General features: G+C 37.7%; 4 protein-coding genes and 1 non-coding gene across 7 annotated transcripts; 3 read left to right on the top strand and 2 right to left on the bottom strand.

Moving 5' to 3' along the window:
- The first annotated feature begins 445 nt into the window (after window positions 1–445).
- Window positions 446–8,162, top strand: LOC104225367 (uncharacterized). Its single transcript, XM_009777144.2, has 6 exons — window positions 446–795; window positions 2,331–2,395; window positions 2,502–2,788; window positions 6,496–6,567; window positions 6,655–6,717; window positions 7,780–8,162. Exons 1-6 carry the CDS (start codon window positions 689–691, stop codon window positions 7,822–7,824), a joined length of 639 nt encoding a protein of 212 aa, XP_009775446.1. The 5' UTR covers window positions 446–688; the 3' UTR covers window positions 7,825–8,162.
- Window positions 8,163–8,396: 234 nt separating this feature from the next.
- Window positions 8,397–14,557, bottom strand: LOC104225366 (uncharacterized). 3 transcript variants are annotated; one of them, XM_009777142.2, is made up of 13 exons: window positions 14,334–14,557; window positions 13,563–14,235; window positions 13,062–13,146; window positions 12,877–12,966; window positions 12,676–12,749; window positions 12,155–12,239; window positions 11,978–12,067; window positions 11,062–11,192; window positions 10,371–10,452; window positions 10,257–10,304; window positions 9,927–9,999; window positions 9,728–9,831; window positions 8,397–8,955 (listed from the first exon to the last, which is right to left on the bottom strand). In XM_009777142.2, the coding sequence occupies exons 1-13, from the start codon at window positions 14,521–14,523 to the stop codon at window positions 8,845–8,847; spliced, it is 1,836 nt and encodes a 611-aa protein (XP_009775444.1). In that variant the 5' UTR covers window positions 14,524–14,557; the 3' UTR covers window positions 8,397–8,844. The 3 variants fall into 3 exon arrangements, 2 of the variants coding, with proteins under 2 accessions (XP_009775444.1, XP_009775445.1); XR_011402198.1 differs by lacking the exon at window positions 9,927–9,999 and having other exon boundaries at window positions 8,792–8,955; XM_009777143.2 differs by lacking the exons at window positions 9,728–9,831; window positions 9,927–9,999 and having other exon boundaries at window positions 8,792–8,955.
- Window positions 14,558–14,607: 50 nt separating this feature from the next.
- TRNAK-UUU (transfer RNA lysine (anticodon UUU)) lies at window positions 14,608–14,680 on the top strand. The gene has a single exon. It is a non-coding gene; the product is annotated as a tRNA-Lys (tRNA).
- A 321-nt stretch (window positions 14,681–15,001) lies between these two features.
- Window positions 15,002–17,218, top strand: LOC104225365 (putative pentatricopeptide repeat-containing protein At3g25060, mitochondrial). Its single transcript, XM_009777141.2, has one exon. It carries the CDS (start codon window positions 15,092–15,094, stop codon window positions 17,126–17,128), a length of 2,037 nt encoding a protein of 678 aa, XP_009775443.1. The 5' UTR covers window positions 15,002–15,091; the 3' UTR covers window positions 17,129–17,218.
- Window positions 17,219–19,216: 1,998 nt separating this feature from the next.
- LOC104225364 (uncharacterized) lies at window positions 19,217–23,634 on the bottom strand. The gene is made up of 2 exons (XM_009777140.2): window positions 22,833–23,634; window positions 19,217–19,862 (listed from the first exon to the last, which is right to left on the bottom strand). Exons 1-2 carry the CDS (start codon window positions 23,110–23,112, stop codon window positions 19,492–19,494), a joined length of 651 nt encoding a protein of 216 aa, XP_009775442.1. The 5' UTR covers window positions 23,113–23,634; the 3' UTR covers window positions 19,217–19,491.
- Window positions 23,635–24,277: the final 643 nt, after the last annotated feature.

Below are 24,277 nucleotides of genomic sequence, written 5' to 3'. Positions count from 1 at the left end.
ACATGGCCCTTGACAGGGAATTATGGAGGTCGAGCATTAAGGTTGTAGGTTAGGGGAAAGTTGTGAATATTTCTACAGCACAATAGAGTGAGACTAGCCAGTTAGGAGTTAGACTAAGAATGTCATTGGTCGTCTATTGATGCAGGGCTTTACCTGCTAGTTTTTACTATACCAGCCATCTATTTCGTATTTCGTATTCTGTATTTCATATCTCTTATAAAGCTATTATTTTATTATGCATTTTTATGGTACTAATATATCGTCTTTTTTTTTTTTTTTGAGCCGAGGGTCTCCTGGAAACAGCTTCTCTACCCTTCGGGTAGGGGTAAGGTCTGCGTACATATTACCCTCCCAGACCCCACTTGTGGGATTATAATGGGTTGTTGTTGTTGTTGATCAAACCCTGAATTATCCATTTAACTAAGTTTTAACCCGTTCATTGCCCAATAACCCGAATCTGTATCCCATAGTAGGGTACATCGCGGTTCATTCGATTATTATTATTAGCAACGCAGAATAATATCTGCCAAAAGCTCACTCGTGAATCAGTTCTCCCAAATCCCTGCCCTCTCTATTTCCAGTTCTCAAATTCATCCAATTCGTGCCTGTTAGTGAAGTATAATTAGGGTTAGGGTTAGGGTTCGGTGCTAAGAATCGAGTGCCGGGGCCCATTGGGAGCACACGTACAATGTACTCTGATCGGGTGGAGGCAGTAACAAAGAGGTCGATAAGGGATAGGCTTAACGGCAACAGTGCTGATGATTTTTCTCGCCGGAGACAAATAGCTGGCAAGAGGTGTTAGCTTTTTCTCGCCTTTTCTACTTGCACTTATCATTCACTTCTTTTGGCTTCAGATTTTTATGATTTTTCATTTTTCTTCCTGTACTACTTCTATCTTTGTACATTGTGAATATGCATTTGTGTTAGATGTATTATTTATTCATTTAAGTTTGGTTTTTTCTTCAATCCAGTAGAGGATTGGTATCAAGAAGACCAAAATCCCGCATCTGCTTAGGGCAAAGAATGCTGTCTTGGTTATTATAGTACTATCTGAGATGCGTGTAATAGCAGTTCTAAAGTTTCCCCCCTTTTTTTGCTATATATACTAGCAGTTTTAAAGTTTTCCCCCTTTTTTTGCTATATATACTAGCAGTTTAAACTTATATTGGCTCACTTTTTATTACGATTCAAATTCCTTTGGGTGCAATTCATTTAATTGTACGTGGTCAAGCCAGTTGAGTACTTGTAGCAACTCATACCACCTGTTAAACAGAGGTATTGAGAGCATCCTTCCCTCGTAATGGTTATTTTTCTTCTTGGATAGTGTGTTGTTGCCTTTCTCCTTGTTGTTGCATACTGTCTCTTGCAATTTCGAAACCAAATAAATGTCTTTTGGGGCTCTAGGCCATTGTAGATTGGAGTATTGGACTATCTGCTTGGCGTTCAAATGCATAAAAGGACTAGCCAATCTAATGATTAGGATTTGGAAAAATGCCAAATGAAAGACTTGAACTTGGTTCACGCAGTCAAACAGCAAAGGCCTTTTTCTCTTCGGGAACTTTCGTGATGGCTATAAATCTTTCCCCTCGTGAATGGCTATTGGGATCAATCCCTCCAACCCTTCTTGTATTCTTTGAGTGAGGATTGAACAAATGAAAGACCTGGACTTGGTTCACGCAGTCAAGCAACAAAGACCTGTTTCTCTCTGGGAGCTTTCGTGATGGCTATAAAGAATGGGTCTTTCCCCTCGTGAAATCAATCCCTTCAACCCTTCTTGTATTCTTTGAATGAGGATTGAACAAAATTGGCAAAAATTACTATTTACCATCTTGTCAAAGGCTCATTCAAGGGTGCTTAAGCCTTGAAGCTCAAAAAAGCTCGGGGAGGGTGTTTCGCCTCGCTTAAGTTGCGCTTCAATGTAGGCAAAACAATAAGGTGTGCAGACTCATTGTGAATGAATTCTATCTTGAATTGAGTGGTACTAAACAATAAATATAATCGGCAAATAAGTGTATTAGTTGTTAAGAAAAACATCATAAATGACTTTATTGCTTTTTTTTTTTAATCTACATATATATATTTTTATTTTTTTCCTTCATTGGACCTTTTTTTAATGAAGTCACACTTAAATTGCACTTTGTGCTGAAAGCCCCAACAAACCTTGAGCGCTTTTCAGAGCCTTTCGCCTTTGACAACACTGATTATTTATAAGTACTAGTGGTGATAAAAAAAAGTATATGAGATTAATCATACTTATCTTTGCACCTTTAAGCTTCACTTGGTGGAATCCTATTAATCTTCTGGTTCAATTATTGTTATCTATTTTGCAGGCACAGAGAAGAGGATGACAAATGGGAGCATGATCTTTACGAGCCTGATGAAGTTCCGGGATCAAGTATGGCGTTGTTAGATACCATTAGTTTAGATATTGCTTATTCATTAGGCGATATACATGTGATTGCTCCACTAATATTTATTATATCTTTTATGGGCTTTCATAGGCCAGCAAATTGGTACCAAGGATCTTCGTCTAAAACTCCAAAAGAAAAGTATCCAACAGGCTACTCAAAGTGTTAAGGGTTCCGTCTCTGGAGGTATGAGGGATCTGCGTGAAAAGCTCTCTGGTACTGTATACTCGCAAACAGTTGAAAATGTTCCCCCCAAAGCAAAGCTGAAAGTGGCTCCTGAGATAAGCAAAACTGTCAGGAGAAGTGTCATAGATGAAGCTCCGGCCGTGGAGACAAAAAAAGTTGCCAGTACAGTTTCAAAGAAGAAGTCCCAACAAAAGGCAAGAATATCCCTTGCGCAGATTAGTTTCATCAATGAGCTCCTTTTCAATAGTTTTACTTCTTTATCAAATATCGTGATGTTGCCAATAAAACCTGAAATTGCACACCCTGAGCATCAGTAGAAAATGGAGATAAACTACTGGAAACCTCCCACACAGAAGGGTAATAGAGTGCTCTAGATGATAATAACATGTGGCATGCTTTAAATGTTACCACCTTCCTTACTTTCAGTTCTTTAGATATTAGCTATTAGCTCCTTAAATTGCTGCTGGTGCTGTTTTTTTTTAATGTTTGTTGGGTCAGTTTCTTGCTTGAAACAGTATTATGCCAGTAGGATTATAGTACTAGGATACTGAACAATGTGATACAAGTCCAATATAAACCTTCTTTTATTTGTACCGCGAAGGCCTCCCAAAAGATTTTGACAGAAGAAAATTCCAAGAAACAAACCTTTGTATAAGCCGGTTATCGTCTGCATAACCGCAAACTCGCTTTCTTCAAGGCGAGTGAAGACAAGTCCCTCCTCAAAAGGAAAGAGGGACAAGCGGAATGGCTTCGGTACCGGTAAGCATTCCCCCGCCAGGCTCAGTTCGGGCTTTCTAAGTTCATTTCATATTCTATTTATTTGGTATCGCTCATAGCTATGTCCACTTCCCTGCGGCTAGTTAAATGTTTCTGGGTTATAGAATCCAACCAGTGAAGAAACTCTCAGAAGCAAACATCTTTGCCTCTGAACTGGGTTCATCCTTAAAAAGAAAAACTACTAAGGATCGGATAAGGTTATGTGCACAGTTGCTTGGAAGATTGATACCTACTGGTTGTATATTTCCAGGGTTGAGTTCTGTGAATGTTGAGAAATTCTTTTTCCAAGTGCTTCTTATGGTTGGTCTCTATTGCCTTAAGCACCTGTATAGAAATTTCGTTATTCCAGTTTGATAAAAGGAGCTTTTCTGGGCATACGTCTTTGATTTTGTTGTGTATGCATATGCTGTGGGTAGGACGCGGTTCTGCTCACTGGACTCTAAAATGCTGCTGGAGTAACTGTGTCCCTGCAACATATGCATGGGGAAAATCAACAACAATACTGAATATCAATCACCTGGGACATCTCTTCCTTTGTGCTGGCTGATCCTTTTATAGTGAGCTATCCTTACTCCAACCAGCCAATCGAATGGAAGCCGGGAAGTTTCTTGGTAATATGGATGAATACGGGAATATGCTTGGTCGACATAAGGTAAGATCCTTTAAGTAGTGCCTTGAAGCCTGTGGATGATATATGCTTATCCACATGCTACCTTGCCTCAACTTTGTAGTGTTTATAGAGTGTTTACCACAATGAAAGTTACATGCTCTTCAACATCTGCTTAGGGATTGATGGTTGAAAGAGAGGTAGGCAAACTTCTTACTTCGATACTTCAAAAGCATAGGCATTTAATTTTTTGAAGATAGACATATAGGCCACAAGTAAGGATTAAGGAAACTTTATGCTTTATACATGAGTGGAAATCCTGGCCGCTAGATTAGGATTGATATCAGGCTGGAGCGCCAAAAAAGAGTTGTGCTTCTCTAGAATCAAGCCCCTATGTGGAGGGAAAGGAAAGAGAGAAGAAACCAGCTTGCGTATGGTGGGTGCATATGGGATAGTTTGGAGACAAAGAAACTGAAAATGTTTTGAAGCAAGAAAGAGGACATACTCAGGCTGAAATACAATAGTATTTCTCTTTTGGATTTTTGGTGTAAGATGCAGGATGTTTTTGATGTAAATAGACTTGTAGATTTTCTCAGTGTCCTCACCGATTAGAGGTGTAACTCAGTTTGTGCAAGTACCACAAATACAACATCCAGCACTATCTTGGTAAGTTTATCACTCAATATAAATATTTGCTTAACATTTCCCAAAAAAAATAAAAAAATCAGGGGTCTATGCTTTTAACACTATGGTTTATGGCAAAGGTGGGTTGATGCAGGTGGCATCCTCAAGCTAGGGATTGACCTAGTACTTTTATGAAGTGAAAAAAAATAAAACAAAAGAAAGAAAAACCTATCATAATGTGAAACTGGCAATATGAGGATTGACCTAGGGGTGGCAAAATTAGCCCATGAAAGTATAAACCCGCCCAAATTTGGATGGGTTGGGCTGTATATATTTTCATGGGTTGCGTTGTACATTTTTCATGGGCTAATTTTGCCTCCCCTAGGTCAATTTATATTACTCTTTTCATGGGCCGGTCAATTTGGTTACAACCCAAGTTAAACATGTAGCCCAAATTGACCCATTGGAGAACTAGTCAAAATATTTAAATAGAAAATTTTCTCTTGTTAGATATAGCCGTATAAAGTTTTATTAGTCTTGTTTGGTAATTAATCAAATGATAAGAAAATAAATAAAGAAATCAAAACTAGGTTAGAGTTAGGCAAGTTGGGCTACGACAAATCATTGTTAAGCGCATCTTGACCCAGCTAATCTCACGCCAAGTAACAGGTCCGATTTATTGATTCAAACCCATTTTGACTCTCTCAAATTCAGCCCAACCAGCCCATTTGACGCCCTAGATTGGCCTAGTACATTTGTATCTCATGGCGTTTGAAAGGAAGCCATACAGTGTATCCTGGTGTCCATTGTCCAATGTTCTATCCTTGACTACAAACAACTATTAGGTGCGGTGAAATTGAAAAGTCCGCAATGAAATGAAAGAGTCGAAATAAAAATCATGTCAATCTTGTCGAAGAATAATATAAATCTTTTATTTTAATGCAAAGTTATTGTCTTGCCCGTTATATTCAATTTTTTTCTGGATCAGCCTGCATGCACTTCTACTATTCTACCCGATATCGGTTACCTTCCTTCAGCATAGGTGCCAGGATAATTCTTCTGTTGACCAAGGCTTAGGCAAATCGCGTAACTTTTTTTGACTCATTTCATTGATCGCTTGGCACACCCTTGAGTGCTTAGCTAATTATACTTGTCAAGTGGGCATCTGGGCGCACATAAAACCATTGTCTAATGACGAAGTGCTCAACCTACATTGCACTTACCTTCAAGGTTTAAGTTTCCTCCACCGGGCTTTTAACAACATTGTGGCATGCACCATACCTCTGCACCCATGTCCAAAGTTTTATCCTTGACTACTTTGTGAATTTCACGGTCTAGGCAAATCCAACAACTTTCGTGCTCGGATTTGACATCTCCACTGTCATCTATGTTGGTTTACAGTAAAAAGTAGTAATGGAACTAAAACCTGCTGTAGTGACTATTCATGTCAGTTCTAAACTTGGTCTTTGCCTAATCTTACTGTTACCTAAAAGACATCATAGAGATCTTATGTTTCTTTCTAGTCTTACCATTCAAGTATGTCTTACAACACACTTTAACACGTTTCGCCGCATTGTCATTATTACCTTATTCTTCCTAAATGACGTCTTTTGTGGTGAGTATATTGCATTTGATCCTTATTTATTAAGCTTCCTCAATTGTGCATGTACAATTAGACCCTCTGCTTTGCTTTTTTTTCCTACTGTATAATCACGGACTGTGGTTCTCGATATTCATTCTACTTATCTCATGACTTTGGTTCATTTCCTTGATTTTATCAGCTATCACATAATACACTAAAAAGATTGAAATTTACGTAAGTATGCTTGTGCGCTGCTCTAGAGTACACTATGTGGGGCTGCTCTTATATTTCGATTTGTACATTTGGTGCAGGTGGAATCAGTGGATAGTTTTCTACAATCATTGGGTCTTGAGAAGTATGCAATTACATTTCAAGCTGAAGAAGTATGTAAATTATTGCTGCTCGTTCCCTTTTTAATTTAGTTTTTAAGTGCTGCAAAAAATTACCTTCTCCCTGTGTTTTTCCTGCAGGTTGATATGGCTGCTCTTGTGCACATGACAGATGAAGATCTTAAAGCTATGGGAATACCAATGGTAAGTATCGTGATTTTGTATGAGAATTCTTTTGAAATTGCGACTTCCTGTTTTTCATTTTCTTCTTAGTTATTTTTTGCTTATGAATGGGAAGAGAAATCATAATGGAAAAGCATCAAATTAGTAGGTGTTGAGTCTCACGTGTGGATCATTTGTCTTCGTATATGGTCTTGGGCAATACTCATCTCTTGAGCTAGCTTTTGGGTTGAGTTAGGCCCAATGCCCATTTTCTTAACATGATTTCAAAGTCCAGGTTCAACCCAATTCATTTTTTACCTATGTTGGGCGCCCATCTTGTTTTGTCCACTCTCCAAATGTCCAGTCCTGGGCGTGCGGGGTGTTGAGTCCCACATCAATTGGGAATTAAGAATTGCGTCTTCTTATATGGTCTTGGACAATCCTCATCTCATGTGCTAGATTTAGGGGTTGAGTTAGACCCAAGGTCCATTCATGATTTACCCGATGTTGGACCCCATCTTATAATAATCACGCTCCAGATGTCCAGTCTTGGGCTTGTAGGGGTGTTGAGTTCACATCGTTGGGAGCTTGGATTATTTGTCTCTTTATATGGTCTTGGGCAATGTCTCTTTATATGGTCTTGGGCAATCCTAACCTGCTAATCTGGCTTTTGTGGTTGAGTTTGTCTCAAGGTCCATTTTCTTATAGCAGGCATTGTTTGTTATAAGAGAAATTTTTCTATAAATGTTTCTAGGGAAGTTTTTTTTGTTTTGGCAGTCCCGAAATCACGTTGATTCGAGAGATTAGACTTTTCCGAGGCTTACGGCCGAAGGATTCTTGAGTAGCACATCTTTGGATACAAATTTCAAAGTAAACCCTGACCACGTGCTGATAGCTTGGGCTTTCAGCCGAGAACTTCTATAGCCATTTGTACCATTCATTTCTTTGTTTTGAAGCTACTTTAGTGATCTTTTTTTTTTTCATCTTTAGGAGAAATCAAATGAACAATGATAGTGTTGAAGCTATGTTACTGAAATAAAAAGGATAGCATAGTGTCATTTATTCCATGCTGATTGAAAGCTTTGTCCCTTTTGGTTGTTTCAGGGTCCGAGGAAGAAGATAATATTAGCACTGGAGACTAGAGTCTGATAATTTTGGGTTGCATCTTCCGTGCTGGCTTGGCTTGGGTTTATTCATTGGTCTGCCATCCAACAAGTCAGCAGGCTTGTGTTTTATCTGTACAAGTCTATTTCTGATATTTATTTCTTTTAATTTTTGGGTTTTATCAAGTCGGCGTGGTTAACAAGAGCTCGCAGTGTATCAGTGCTACAACATTTAATGATGGGCTTGAGCCCTTAAGGGCGGGCATATAATTTAATGGCTTTTTGGTTGCTTGTCATGTTAATTTGGGATGCCAAATTTTGCTGCTTTGTTCAGCATCTAATTCTCTATACTTTCAATTCATTGCAACTATTAATATTTGTCCACTTCTCATGAAGATAAATCAAGGAGATACCATGCTTCATTAACGGTGAAGTCTGCCTTTTTACTCGCTGGAAAGGTCAATTTGTTCGACTGTAGTTCCAACCTGTACCCTCATAATATTCTCTTATATTTTATTTCTAATCTGTGCTCGCCGTTGTCAATGCTGAACAGTGTGTAAGCTCCATTTCGCTTGTAATTTCCCTCTGACCTAAAAATATTAAAGGGGGGGATTGGTATACTTGTTCCTTTTCATAGCAAAAAATCACTTATTAACCGCTAAAAATAAAGCCAGAATGATTTCTTTCTGCACCATCACGATGGCAGAGAAGGTGGATAGCTGATGTTTTATCTCGGAGATACAAGTTTAGCAATGAAAAATGATCCTGCACATAGCAAACTTTGCACTGCAATACATTGCGCTAAGCTAGCACCAAAATAGATATCCGTGACTGTATATCATCATTGTGAAACCTTTTGTACAAAATCTTCAGGCTGTAGTACCTATCTCAACTATGGATCCAAAACTTCTCCAGAACTTGTACACTACCATCGGAGTCATTTCCAGTCAAACCTCAACCTTTTTCATGTGGACTTTGCATTTGTCCATTTCATACCAGTTTTTGTTCTTCTGTTCTTCAAGATTTGGCTGCAAGCCAGCTGAAGTTGATCTGTGACTCCAACATGCTATTCAAGTTTGGCTTTCCATGCAAGGTACTTTCTGTTTTCTACTTTATATCTTTTCCATTCTCTAATGACTGCAAGAAGCACATGCAGTGAAACTGGCAGAAAGAATGGCTGCAGAACAGAATAAAACACTAGTATAAACATTTATTTCCTCCACCCAGACTAATCTCCTTGTTGGACTAAATAATGGAATGGCAATAAAATGCAAGCTATCGATTACTATTTAATAGAGAAAGAAATGAGTCTGATGCAGCATTTCTCATTGGAAATTATATCAATGCAAACAGCAAGTAAAGACAGCAACTTTTATGATGCTTCCCAGGATATCGACTTGCAGGAGGTGTATAAGAGTTAAGTTTTTCAGATTTTTCACTATGTTGACGCAGATGGAGCGTCTAAAGATAACTGCAAGTTAGAATTTTAATATTCAATTAAAAGAGTATGGAGGCTAGCTATGTTTTCACAAGCCATTCACAGATTATAGACATGATCTGAAATATTTCTTCAGATCAAGGATACATAAAAAAATCCTTCTTATCACATCCCTCTCTTCAGCAGTCAACACACATTAAATGTTACTTCCGAAAGGGCCGTGCTTTTAATAATTGCAATGAGAAATAGCCAATTGAGTGGTGATATGTTGGTTGTCTTTGTTGTGTTGAGCGTTGACATAATCAAAACAGAAGACATGCAGATGCATTGTCTGCTTCATGTGCACTTAAGTCCAACTAAATTGTATAATTTAATTGTTGACGAATACAACCGCTGAAGATGAACACTGAGCCAATGAAAGTGGGGTTGTATAGTTATTTGCTAACAGGTATAACCTACTAAAAGCAAATGAATGCTGAGTTATATTATATTTCAGCGTCATGAAGCATACCGAATATACAGCAAAACAGTGCTCAAATGAGTAGTAGCTCACGGACATCATTGATGGATGATAGAAGGCATCCTCTGCTAAGGCTCTTGCTTTTCTTGAGGAAACTGATAATAAAGGGAACAATTTTTTTTTTTTTTTTAAAGAGAATTACAAGTTGAAGTCATGTTGTATTACTAATGCAAAGGTGAAGGAAGCATACCAGCAGAAGCATCAGAATATCCTAAAGACACATTGCTTAGGGATAATTTTGCAGCTTCAAGAGAATATTTTACCTGTTCAATTACTCAGAATTGTGAGTGCTGATAATTCACCAATAAGTTAAACCAAAATCCACAACACATCGCAGACATCTTTTCTTCGGAAAAGAAAATCCATTTTAGTTTCATTAACTCAGGAGAAAGTAGATAAATAATTAGGGGTCAAATAAATATTTCATATGGGAAACAAGAAGTTACATTTAAATTTCGAAATTAGATATTTACAACTGAAAGTATGAAGCTGCTAAAAAGTCATGGATTGAAACTCTAACCTGTTTCCCTATTTCATCCATGATGATCATCCTGGGAAGGGATTGAACCTGGAAAGAGAAAATCGTCAACACCAAGTATAAAGTACGCAGAAAGACTAGCCGCTGATGACCTACCAATCGAGAGAGAGATCCAAGGGTGGTGCCACACTGAAGAAGATTGAAGCATGTGTGATACCTAGATAACACATCCAACTCCCTAAAACAAGAGTTTTTAGAATACTTATCGTCAAATACACAGAGGCAGAACCAAAATTTAAAGTTTATGGGTTCTAATTTGCAACCAAACTCATAGCTCGTTAGTTACTGGGTTCGCAATTAAGTATTTATACATATTTAATAGATTTTCTAATACAAATATCATGTCTAGGCAAAAAGCTATTGGGTTCGTCCGAACCCGTAATTAACCCCTGCAAATACATGCCCACAGGATATGTACATCTAAATAAAAAGCAAGTTAAACTAAAAGTGTCATCATCGAAATCAAACAATTGTTTCGCCAACAGACATTTATATAAAACACATACTGACATTCGCAAAGAAAAAAAAAGGAAAATACAAGTGGTCAATATCTGAATGATTTCTAAGAACCAAAATATGCAACTACGAGATTCTGAGACAAAACGAGGAAAGTCTGATTCCTTTTGCGACTTGATACACTACTATCCAATAGAACATGAAAATGGAAATGTTTCTTATCATATAGAGTATCTACTTAGATCAGTGGTTTAGTTTTTTTTAATCAAGCATGCAATATCTTTAAGCTGTTTCCTCCATTCCATCTTTTTCATCCTAATCAGTATCTTACCATTCTGCAAAGCCTTTTGCACTGGTTAAAAGCACAGATGTGGCAAATGCACCAACATAATGGTTCTCAGACTTTAGACCAAATAGCTGGCGCAGCTGTCCCATGAAAACTTCAGATATCTTCTTCAAGTCCTGTTTCAGGACATGCATTTCTCAGTCTTAAGTTGTTAGAAACCATCCAAAAGAAACAAAGACATGGACATTGCATCCTAATGCTTTCTTTATTTCTTTCCCTTGCAAAAAGTAAAGGGCTTCATTCTTGGCCGTTCAAGTAGAGACTACACCATAGAATGTAAAAAGTTGCCGTATATCCTTTTTATATCAGATAAACACACAAAATAATAACTCAAAAGGAAAGAAATATGAGATAGGGAAGCATCATTATAGAAATTGGCATTGCCACTGATCATTTGATGAGAATTATCTATATCTCACTTTCTCATTTTAGATTCATGATCCAGGTAAACATATCATGTGAAATTCACACATGTAGACAAACACAAATATGTAACATATGCATAAATGCCTATGCAAGCTACATCAACATGCCTACATGCTCAGGTTGCCAAAACAACAACGATTTAAAGTGGAATAGAATACATGATTGCATGCAGAAGACACTTAAGTAACATCACAGCAAATTAAAATCCATGTGAAGAATGCATAGAAATATGTAAAGCATAGCAACACTCCTCTTCCTTTTCAGAAAGTGAAAAGCAGAAGACCTCAAAGTAAAAGGTCTCTTTACTTATGAACAAAAAAGATCTCCACGTGAAAGTTTATCTTATTTCTCAAAAAAAGGAGATTCAAAGTAAAAGATTCTCATGTCAAGGAACTGTATATCCTCAAACTTTCTCAATGAGGCTCGTTCTTCTCGACTTTTTAACTGTTAGACACCATAAAGAGAGGCTCCTTACCTCAGAGGAAATTTTGTGCTTGGGAAGATGTTGAATTTGTAAATTCTCTGAACAGGCCGGTGGATTCCAGACAATAATACCTCCCCACATCTGGAAATCGACTATATTAGACCGCATGATAATATATGAAATAGCTAACAGAGTCTTAAACATGTCTACAATAAATTTGATACTCACTGGAGATATAAAGCCATTTGTCATGGATATCTCTCCATTTGGAAACTGCAACTTTAGAGGGCACTCTTTTGCAGATGGCACATATCTGGCATTGAGAAAGCAAGCCAAAATGTCACTACATAATGCTGAATTTAACCAGCTTAAATTTGAAAGAACAATCAGTTAATGTGACTGGTTTTTGCAATACATAGTGCTCAAGCATCTCATTTTCTTCTTTTTCAGCATACATATAAGAAGTTTGACCTTAATCAGTAGCGTTGCACAAGATTTGGCAGAAAAATTTCCTCAAAGATTTATCAGATGAAGAGGACGGTGCTGTTTCTCTGCCTATACAAGTTTATTCAAGTCAACAAGTTCCGTTGAAAAAAAGGGGGAAAATACTTTAGCAAGTAGATGTTAATGATATTCCACATACTATAATGTCAGTCCATGCATATTAATATCAGTGCAAAAGCTCCTGCATGTTATTCATTGAATGATATATCCACTAAGAAAAAGGGGTAATGAAATCAAAAGCATACAGCACAAAATGCAGGACTTTTGACCGCCCTCCAGCTGCTGTTGAAGTATCCAAGTGCCATTCATTTGAATTTACCTACAAAAACTCAGATAATATACAAATTAGAATAATATTTGAATTTCTGTCCTTTTTCTTGTGCAGTTAATCCATCATGCTGACCATCAATAAGAATATCATATTCATAGTAATTGCGTTAACTTACAAAGAAAGGAAGATCTTTTGTACTGAAAATATAGCTACCCTGCTTGTCATCCCAATACGAATATGAAGCCTTTGGAGTATGATATAGAACCTGCATACAAAAGAGCTCAATAAGTATAAGTTCAAAGGAACCAAAGGAAAGACAGACTTTTAGTGATATAAGAATATAAAGGGCAGACAGCTAACCTGGCTTTCCACACTAATATCAGCCACTGGTCTTAAAGCATCGACAACAGGAGCCAGCAGAATCTCATCTAACTCCTTAAAATCCCTGCAGATAGATGATAATATTTTATGCTGTAGGCTTTAAGATATGGGTTCGGTAGGACCCAATAGCTTTGGCCTACAAAAATTAAATTCAGAACCCAGTTGTGCACTTGAGATCATTGTCCTAGAATCTATAACCCATAAAATTCAAATCCTGATCCGCCCTTGATTTTAGATGAGTAAAGAGATACTAATATATTTGATTGGCTTTTAGTTCAAACAAGGATAAACATACATTTGTGAAATATGAACTTTAGCTATCCAAGTAGGGTACAAACACATTAACCAATACACACTACATTTTAATTCATAGAACAGAAACGCTGTACAATGACACGAAGAAAAATAATTACTGGCAATGAGACACAATGTCATAAGTAAATTAGGATCTAGCTAAAAAAGAGAGAGCAAGGAGATTACCAGTCATAAACCCAATCATGCGGATCAGAATTCAAAAGACTGAATGAAAGCACGACTTTGCCATCTGCACCTACTGGCATGAATTCCCCACGAATTGATCCTTCTTCCTTCCCACCATTCACAAACACTTTGACAAAAATCTCCGCCATCTTCTCAGCAGCTTTCTTCACCGAATCTTTTCCTACAATCCAAGCATGCCTATATTTTCCAACAACAACTCTCCCCTCCTCCTCATCCGCATTCCTCTTCACCACCACAACCGTATAAAGTTTCCTATTCTTACTATCCAACACAGACTCCAAATACTCATCAAAATCCTCGTCATCGTTCAGCTTATCAAATCCATTCAACGCTCCGCATTGCCATTTACCTACATTTTCGCTTTCACTATGAATACAGTTGGAACTGGAATCAACTGTTACTGCCACGGTATAATTGTTTCCGCACGTGCCACAAGCTGGAATAACTTTCGAAGTCAACTTTTGCATATTAGAATTGATCAAAAGCCCTAGCTCATTTATATCAGTAATATAATCGAAGTTTATAAAAACTGCTCGAAATTGGCAAGGATATTGCAATGGGTTCTTCTCCATTGCTGATGATAGTAAATCGATGTCTTCAAATGGCAATGGCGCTCGATAAATTTCGATTGATTGAAGTAAGAAAGGCAAAGCTGTATTATACATGAGAAATAGAAGAAGAAATTGTTACTAGTTTTGAAAATGAAGTTTAAATATAACAAAAAAGGATATGTAAGAGTGTTGGGGTTACCGATGAGGAAAGAGAAGAAGACGGTGAGAGTGAGAAATAGACGCTTCAATCCAGGCTTAGTTTTACGCATGGTTTTAGGGTCGAAATCTGATGCCTCTTCCGACATAGTGTTAGGTGGATCAGAGGAGGAAGTTAGTGCTTCGGAGATCTCCGCCATGGTTGAATCCTTAGTAGCTCCCTCCACCGGCATCACATCACAGTGTAAATACGGCGAAGAAGAAAAATGGTTTTAATTATTACTTGTATAGAAACGGTGTACTTGTCATATCAATGTGCCGTCTTAGCTCAGCTGGTAGAGCGCATGGCTTTTAACCATGTGGTCGTGGGTTCGATTCCCACAGACGGCGTTTTACCCCTTGTTGTATTTTCAACCTTTTTATCTTTTTCGCTTCGCTTTTTGTTTCCTGAACTGGGAAACAATCATATTTGGATTCTCCTTTCACTTGTATCAGTAGATTTAATATTGGAACAGAATAACTGGTTTTTAGAAAGGTCTTGTGTTTAGATTTGGGATAAAGATTCTTGATGCAGTATCCGTCATTCAGTATCACTAAAATGTGAAAAACGCATGCAGTTTCAGAAGTATTTGTGATGTTAAGGTTTAAATATAATCTTTTAAAAGAATTTCGAGGTATATAGGCTAAAAAACATTCCCAACTAATTTGGGACTGAGACACAGTTGTTGTATGTTTCCCTCCAACATGCTTATACAAAGACAAGGACTAAAGAGGTGAACTTCTGATTCCCAGTGGGCATAAATGCGCTTAAAGAACTTGTCACCACAAGACCTCAAACCTCTCCTATTGGGATGCAGACATAGTGCATTGATTTCTCAAATCCATGCTGTTATGGTATCATCTGGGCTGTTTACCAGTGGAAACTCCTTAGCTCAATTAATATTGTCCTATGGTAGAGCGGGTGATCTAGAATCTGCCCACAAAGTGTTCGATAAAATTCCCCTGAGGAGAGTAGATTCATGGAATGCGATGTTAATTGCCTATTCGAGGAATGAGTGCCCTGTTGAGGTCGTAAATGCTTATAAACAAATGGTTTTTGAAGGCGTCAAACCTGATAGTTCAACTTTCACCGTGGCACTTAAGGCATGTGCGATTTTGCAGGATTTGGAGAAGGGTGAAGTGATTTGGGAAAAGGTGGTCGAGTGTGGGTATGAAAATGATGTCTTTGTTGGGTCCTCTATTTTGAACTTGTATGCTAAATGTGGGAAGATGGACAAAGCAGCAATTGTATTTGAAAAGATGCAGAAGAGGGATACTGTTTGTTGGACTACCATGATCACGGGTATTGTACAGAGTGGTAAAGGGAGAGAGGCCGTGGATCTGTATCGGAGGATGCAAAAGGAAGGCATGGTAAGTGATGGTGTTGTTATGCTGGGTTTGATGCAGGCATGTGCTAATATTGCAGACACAAAATTGGGCTTGTCAGTTCATGGTTATATGATCCGCAGAGCTCTTCCTATGGATGTGAATATGCTGACTAGCCTTGTTGATATGTATGCCAAGAATGGAGAGTTGGATCTAGCTACTCGTGTATTTCGAAAGATGCCCTGTAAGAATACTGTTTCTTGGAGTGCTTTGATTTCTGGCTTTGCTCAAAATGGCTTTGCTGTTAATGCTCTTCAGCTGTTGATAGAGATGCAACTGTTGGGACTCACACCTGATGTAGCTTCACTTGTAAGTGCACTTCTAGCATGTTCTCACATTGGCTCTTTAAAATTGGGTAGGTCAATTCATGGTTATGTAGTTAGGAAAGTCATTATGGACCAAGTTTTAAGTACAGCCTTTATTGACATGTACGCTAAATGTGGACTCATTTCTTGTGCCCGTGCCCTTTATGAACACATCGGTTCCAAGGACTTGATATGTTGGAATACAATTATAGCGTGCTATGGGATCCATGGGCTTGGAAGAGAGGCACTTACCCTTTTCCAGCAGATGAAGGACAAGATAGAACCAGATCATGCAACTTTTGCTGCTCTTCTTTCAGCTTTGAGTCACTCGGGATTAGTGGCGGAAGGACGACATTGGTTTGATGTCATGGTCAATGAATACAATATTAAACCTTCTGAGAAGCACTATGCTTGTTTGGTTGATCTATTGGCTCGAGCTGGTGAAGTTGAAGAAGCTAAAGATATCATCATTTCTATGGAAATGAAACCTGGGCTTGCTGTTTGGGTTGCCCTTCTATCTGGTTGCCACAAGCACAAGAAGTTTTTGATTGGAGAATTGGCAGCAAACAGGGTACTTGAATTAATTCCAGAGAACATAGGTACTTTAGTATTAGCAGCAAATTTCTTTGCGGCAGCAAAAATGTGGGATAAAGCAGCTGCTGTGAGGAAGGTTATGAAAAAGGCAGGGATGAAAAAAGTTCCTGGCTACAGTGCTGTGGAGGTAAATGGAAGACTCCATGCTTTTCTTATGGGTGATATAAGTCACCCTCAATATGAACAAATAATTGGACTTCTGTGCAATCTGGAGAATGAGATGAAAGCTATGGGCTATGTGCCAAAGACTGAATTTGTGTTGCAGAATCTTGAAGAAGAGGCCAAAGTGAAAGTGTTGTGTTATCATAGTGAGAGACTTGCCATTGCTTTTGGACTCTTAAACACTGCACCGGGAACCAGGTTGCTTATCACAAAGAACCTGAGGGTCTGTGGTGACTGTCATGAAGTAACAAAGTTTATCTCTGTTATAGTAAAAAGAGAGATTATTGTAAGGGATGTTAAACGATTTCATCACTTTAAGGATGGAAGATGCTCCTGCGGTGATTACTGGTGAATCATGTCTAGACACGCAAAGATATTTCAGGCTGTGTGACTACTGGATATAAACTAATATATGGGGAAAAGGTATTTGTTGCTGCCTTGGCCTTCAATAAGAGGCCCTTCACCTGATAGCTGTGTTATGATCTGTAGAATTTATAGACTGCTATCGTCTTGTGAGAAGCAGGATACTTGTCTCGCCTGTTCACCGTACACCTGGAAATCTTTTAGCTGCATTAAAGATTAGGAGTCGTCTGGACTTACTTCCTAAAGTATCTCTTGTTAGTAAACTGATCCATTGCATGATGTTCGTGCACCTCTTGAGTGACCACTATTTGTCAGATTAAGAATTTGAATGGGATTTCAGGACATCCTATAGCTTCGATCACATTCTAACAGAGGAACCACTTCTAGCAGGAAATAAGTTGCTTCCACTTCTTCTGAGAGAGGGAAGCAAATGCTTAACAAGCTTCCATAAGGCAGAGTGGTGTCTTGAGGACTTAACTTAGCTGCTGATTTCACTCTCATGCAAGCCGTATCAAAATGGAAAATTAAAATGCATCAGCATCAGCGGCTAACAAAAGATAGACTGCATTAAATGGATTTTATCATGGAACATCAGCGGATAACTAGCATAGTTTCTAAAGTCTGATTGCTCGCCAACTGTAAAGATTGCTTTGTATTTCTGCGGAGTTGACAGATTGATTCACTGCTTGATTAAAAGATGAACTGGAGTTTGCAGTTTGACCTCCAACGAAAGAGTGGGTAATTTTCTATTTTCAGTTGGCAGCAGCAGCTAAAATTCAGTTAAAGGCACCTTGCATAACTTTTATTTTGTGGAGGAACAAGAACTAGAGTTCACAACCAATTCTTGAAGTAATTGGTATGCTTGGAAAGAAAGAATTGTTTGCAAGCGGTTGTTTACAACGAATTAGATGCTCTCTCATCTCTTCAAACCCATTTTGCTGGATTCTGGTTCAAATGAATTGAGAAGCAACTGAGCAACTGCCTATTGTTTTTCAGTAGCCCAGATGTTCACAACGAAGAGCAAAAGACTTCTATGACTAAGCTTGTGATTAAGTATGAGCCTCTAATAGCTTTTTAGGGTCTGTTTGGTATAATGGAAAATGTTTTCTTGGAAAACAAGTAGTAATCTTATTCATTTTCCGGTGTTTGGTACGCAAATTAAGGAAAATAACTTCTCAAGAGTATTCATAAATAATTTAGATATGATAAACATGAAGTCATAAACTTTTAAACCAACAACCTTCCGAATCCACAAATTTCATAAACTTTCGAAACCGTGGAATTTCGAACCCATAAATTTTATAATTTCTAGACCCGTAAACTTCCAAACTCATAACTTTGGAACTTGTAAAATTTTGAACCTTTAAACTGATAAATAAAAAAAATTAAAACTGAAAATATATTTAAAAAACATTTTTTTTCGAGAGGGGGGGTGCAGAAAAACGAAAAAAATGGAAATTTAAAATTACAAAAAAAAAGTAATTTTAAATAGAAAAAAAAGTATAAAAAAAAATGTGCGCGAGTGGAGCGGAAATTGCAAAAAAAAAAAAATAAGGTATTTTTTTTTTTTTTGCGGGAGGTGGGGAGTAGGGGTAGTTGGGTGGGCGGTAACAGAAAAACTGAAATTTGGAAAAAAAGTCTTTTTTGGAAAGATGTGGTAGGGTGGGTTGGTGAAGGTGGGGAAGGTTGAAAAAGTGTTTTGGAAAATGTTTTCCTTCTCTTGATAAGGAAAACATTTTCCTCTAATTGGAGGAAAATGAGTTGGTAAGGAAAATATTTTCCAAAACATTTAAGCCAACCAAACATGAAAAAATTGGAATTCATACCAAACACACACTTAATCATCCATTTATTGGCTGGAGGAATTATATTTTTTCCCTGTAAGCCAATTATGTTTGGCTGCTTTTAAAAGGACATTTTTTTAAAAAAGGTTTTGGGGCCTTTTGGCCTAAGCTTCTTCATTCCTTGGGTCTCAAACTGTGCATATGTATGAAAAATTGAGCATGTAGTTGCCCTACAAACTACTAACATTATATGGTTACATTTGTTTCAAGTTGTTTAAAACTCTAAGCAAAACTCATGGAAAGCTTTTGCTCACATCTTTCAGATTGAACTTTCAATTGAGTTAAGAATAGAGATAACACATCTTAATAGTCTGATGCAAGGCATCTGGATTTTAGCAATGTCTATATCGGAAAAACAATACTACAAGATTCTCAATGATTGACAACAACTCCCAAAATCCCTTCTGCTAATACAAGGGTCAAGGCGTACAGGCACAAAATGTTCATTCAACACAGCCAGTTATCAGAAACGTTTCAAAATTTGAACCAATGGGTTCTGTCTATTTTCTCAACTCCGATATCCATGAGCTTGATTCTGAAGATTTTGATTGTCTTCTAACAGACGGTCATATTCTAAAAGTAGATCTGCAGCTTGTTTTTGGAGGGCAGCAACATGAGCTTCTGCAGTTTCCACAAGTTTGTTTTTCTGCTCCAACTGCAACTTGACCTTCTTCAATGACTCTGTTAAACTAGAGATTTCTTTCTGCGACTGTTTCATTTCCTCGGCAGCTTTATCTGCCTTCTCCTTAAACTGCAGCTTTTCTTTCTCAAGACTTTCAAATTCTTTCTTTGACGATCCCGCATTATTGCGCAATACAATCAGTTTCCGAAGGTAATGGTGCATACGATCAATTAAGAATCCAAGAAACAGAGAAAACCCTGTGCGATAAATGTCATTCAGGTGCAGATAAATTAACATAAAAGAAATTGAATAATAACTAAATATGATGCCGCACAATTCAAAATTTCAACGGCATGCTTAAATTTAGCCACCTGAACAATTAACCCATTTATAATGGTTTTCTCTCAGCGGTCAATATCCCGCAGTAGATTTAAACTTCAGGCTTATCGGTGCAAAGACCTAAAGGTATGTTTGCAGATTAACTGCTGCCTAGGCAGGATACCAGCTTTTATGCTTTCTCCATCTCAAGACATAATACTTCAGAATCAGACTTAAGTACTACATTTAAGCACTTGTAAAAGTAGGCAGGCATATCCTTCACTCGCAGCAATCAGCCGTAAATCTTGACATGTATATATGTTGTACCTATCCATTGTGAATTCTTACTCCATAACCATGTCATATCAAATGGAGTATACCACACAGCTTCAAGAAAGAATCAAGGAACGACCTGTACAGAGAGTGACTCCAAACATTTCTTTTACTAAGATGGAACATTTCGAAACAGTAACAGAACCATCAATGGAATATCAACAACAATTGTTGAGAAATGACTCTGTCAAACGTTTGCCACACAACCTACTCTCTCCATATCCCAAGAGGTTTCAGAAAATTGTTTTCTTACACTTGAATGTTGTTAGACTAAAAAGAATAAAGCGTTAATTACCAAAAACAAAAATAAAGCTTTTTGAATGGCTGACATTAAAGCAGCTGCTTTGCTAGACTCACTATCATCCCTAAATTAAGATCAAGAAGCAGGATTACCGGTGCACTGCTTGTCAACTGCATAAAACTTCTTCTGACAGCTAGGAGAGAAGAATTCCCCTTCTTCCCCCAAAACCAAACCAACAACAACAACAAAATCCAGTATAATCCCACGAGCAAGGTCTGGGGTAGTGTGTACGCAGACCTTACCCCTACCTTTATGGTAGAGAGGCTGTTTCCGATAGACCCTCGGCTCAAGGGAAGAAAAAGAAAGCAGTAACAACAAGCAATACTAACAACAAGATAATAAGAAACAAGCAGTAACCATAACAAGATAACAAGCATTATCAGCAATATAATAAGAAAATATGTAGTAATCAAGGCTGTCAATAATCGAAAAACAAGGCTGACTAATTACTACTACCGGTATGGAGAAGACACACACTCGACTACCTACTAACCTTCTACCCTAATCTTTGACCTCCACACCTTTCTATCAAGGATCATGTCCTTAGTGAGCTAAAGCAACGCCAAGTCCTGCCTAATAACCTCTCTCCAACACTTATTTGGCCTACCTCTACCCCTTTTAAGACCACCCAAGGCTAACTTCTCACACCTCCTCACTGGAGCATCTGTGCTTCTCCTCTTCACATGCCCAAACTACCTAAGCCTCGCTTCTCACATCTTGTCCTCCCCCAAGGCTACTCCTACCTTGTCCCGAATATTGTCATTTCTAATTTTATCAATCCTGGTATGTCCGCACATCCATCTCAATATCCTTATTCTCGCTACCTTCATCTTCTGAACATGAGAGTTCTTGACTGGCCAATACTCTGCTCTGTACAACATGATAGGTCTAACAACCACTCTGTAAAACTTATCCTTAAGTTTAGGTGGCAAATTCTTATCACATAAAATACCGGATGCGAGTCTCTATTTCATCCACCCCACTCCGATATAATGAGTAACATCCTCATCAATCTCTCAATTTCCTTGGATAATAAACACAAGTCATCCATAGCTCGCTTATGGATGACTTGTGTATCAAGCCCCACTTCTACGTCTGCACCCTCAGTTTCGTCACCGAACTTGCACTTCAAGTACTCAGTCTTGGTCCTACTCAACTTGAAACCTTTAAACTCCAGGATCTATCTCCAAACCTCCAGTCTCGCATTAACTCCGCCTCGCGTCTCGTCAATCAAAACAATATCATCCGCAAATAACATACACCAAGGCACCTCTCCTTGAATGTGGCACGTCAGTGTGTCCAACGGCAAGGCAAATAAGAATGGGCTAAGAGCCGACCCCTGGTGCAACCCCATCACAATTGGAAAGTGGTCTCAATCCCCCCACTGTCCTCACTCGTGTCTTGGCTCCATCATACATGTCCTTAATCATCCAACTGTAAGTCAACGGAACACCCCTAACCTCCAAACACCTCAATAGAATCTCCCTCGGAACTTTGTCGTATGCTTTCTCTAGATCAATAAACACCATATGTAAGTCTCTCTTCCTCTCCCTATATTGCTCCACCAACCTCCTTACAAGGTGAATGGCTTCCGTAGTCGAACGTCCCAGCATGAATCCGAAAAAAATTAAAAGAGTTAGCTTTTCTATCAACTTTTGCTTCATTTTCTTGTTTCTCATCACATCTCAAAGATGATTTCTCATATTAGTCTGGTATTAAATCAATTCTAAAAGCATATCCTTTCAGACCAGTTGCTATCTTGTTTTCTTTTAGTAGCACGAACAATTCAAATTAAGGTCGGTTCCCACAAATTCCAACTAACTCATCAAAAAAGCTTGAGAACAAGCTTCCTTCATGCATGAGAATTTGGTAAAAACGACTACATAAATTAAGAAATTAAAAGGCATCCAATAAATCTACTAAATCCTACCAAACATAATTATTAACAATTGAAATGCAAAAATGCAATAGGCAAGGCTTGGTTACATGTGCCTGCTAATTCTCTTCATCCGCATTCAAACCAAAAAGTAACAACCACCAAATAAGGGGCAGTATATAATAAATCCTAATGCATACCCCCCCCCTCCAAAAAAAAAAAAACAGAATACAATCATCAACAAAAACAACTGAACCAAGAATCTGCACTTCATTTGCAATGCCACAATAGCATTAAGTTCTCACAAGTAGAGTTGTTTTATTATCAGAAACCAACAACAAATGAATTGAACTCACTATTTGCATTTTATAGAAGAAAAGGAAAGGGTTAGGATCATACCCATGAGAGTAGCCTCTAGCAAGTTGGTTCTCCACAAAACCTGATCCATTGGTGTCATAGTACCAAGCTTAGCTCCCTTGTTCTGAATCTTGATAATACTAATAAAGTTGGAAAATAATATAGCTGCTATTGTACCAGCAATTGTTAAGACAGTACCCTTTCTCATCTTCACCTGATCTAAACACTTCATCACCAGTTCCCTCAGTGGCCCAATCTTCACCATTAGAAGAAATGCCACCATACCCTCCAAACATAGAACCATAAACAACAATTGAATCATCTTTACACTTTTTTTTATAAAAAAAATCACCTTTTTTGAAGCTTCAAACTTCCTTTAACTAAAACCCCACTTTGAAAAATACGAAATTTCTTCAAAAAAACCAAATCATTAAACAAAACTACAAGTGAAAGATGCCTAATAATAAAAAACGAATTTTTTTAGAACCCATTTATAAAGAACTGTAGAAGGAAGAACCAAACCCTATAAAGCTAGTGACTTTAGTAGAAAATGTTAAGGGTTTTGAGCTGCAGATCTATGGAATTGTAGTCTTCAGCTAATAGAAAAAAGATATTTAAGCAAAACCCATTTTAGTTCTACTTTCACCTTTTGCTTTCTCTAAGCAAATGGTGTGTTGGGTTTTTTGGGGATTAGTGGGATGAGGTTTTCACTCTACCTTGGGAAAAGGAATAGGAGGGAGAAAAAAGGTGGGAAAAAAGAAAGAAAAAAAATTTAAAAAGGTAAATTATTAATGTTATTTTGCTAATATTAGTGTATCTGTTCCGACATTAGAAATGGGTTTACGGGAGTTGGAAGGACGATTGCGCTTCGGTCTTCATGTGTACTTGTTGCTGAATCTGCCCTCTGTCATCACGTACATTGAGTTATTCTGTACAAATTGCAAATAAGCCCTCGTGATTTTGAATATTGCTTATACATCCCCCACTTAATTTGACTGTTTTTTTAATTATTGTTATTATTGGTTTTTTACTGCTTTGGATTTTAAAGAGTAAATTTTTGCATAAATGTTTAGATAAAAATCAGAATTAAAAGGTAGAGCTACGATTGAAAGTATTTAAAACCTAAAATTTGCTTAGAAATTATGTGAGAAGTTGAGAACGTAGGAATATGTGATGGATTTAGAAAATCACTATTTTAGCAAAATGAGTGACGGATTTAAATTTCCTAATGTGTAGTAAAAGATAAATGATTGAGTGGTGGAATGAAACATGCCAAAATTAAACATAACTGATTCATGTAGCCAAGCGTAATTATATTATAACTGAGGCAAGTTGTTATGGTTGTTGTGTTAGGTTTTTATAGGAAACATATTTCCCCTAAGGAAATGGGAAGGTTTTTTGGATGCAAAAGAATAAATGCCTAGTTTTTCTTTTCTCGAATAGGGTGTAAAAGTAAACTACATGAATTATTAGATATACTGTGATAG

This window comes from Nicotiana sylvestris, chromosome 9, assembly GCF_000393655.2.
Source record: "Nicotiana sylvestris chromosome 9, ASM39365v2, whole genome shotgun sequence".
Taxonomy (NCBI): Eukaryota; Viridiplantae; Streptophyta; class Magnoliopsida; order Solanales; family Solanaceae; genus Nicotiana; species Nicotiana sylvestris.
The sequence above is the reverse complement of the archived record's forward strand: the minus strand, read 5'-3'. Positions and strand labels throughout refer to the sequence as shown.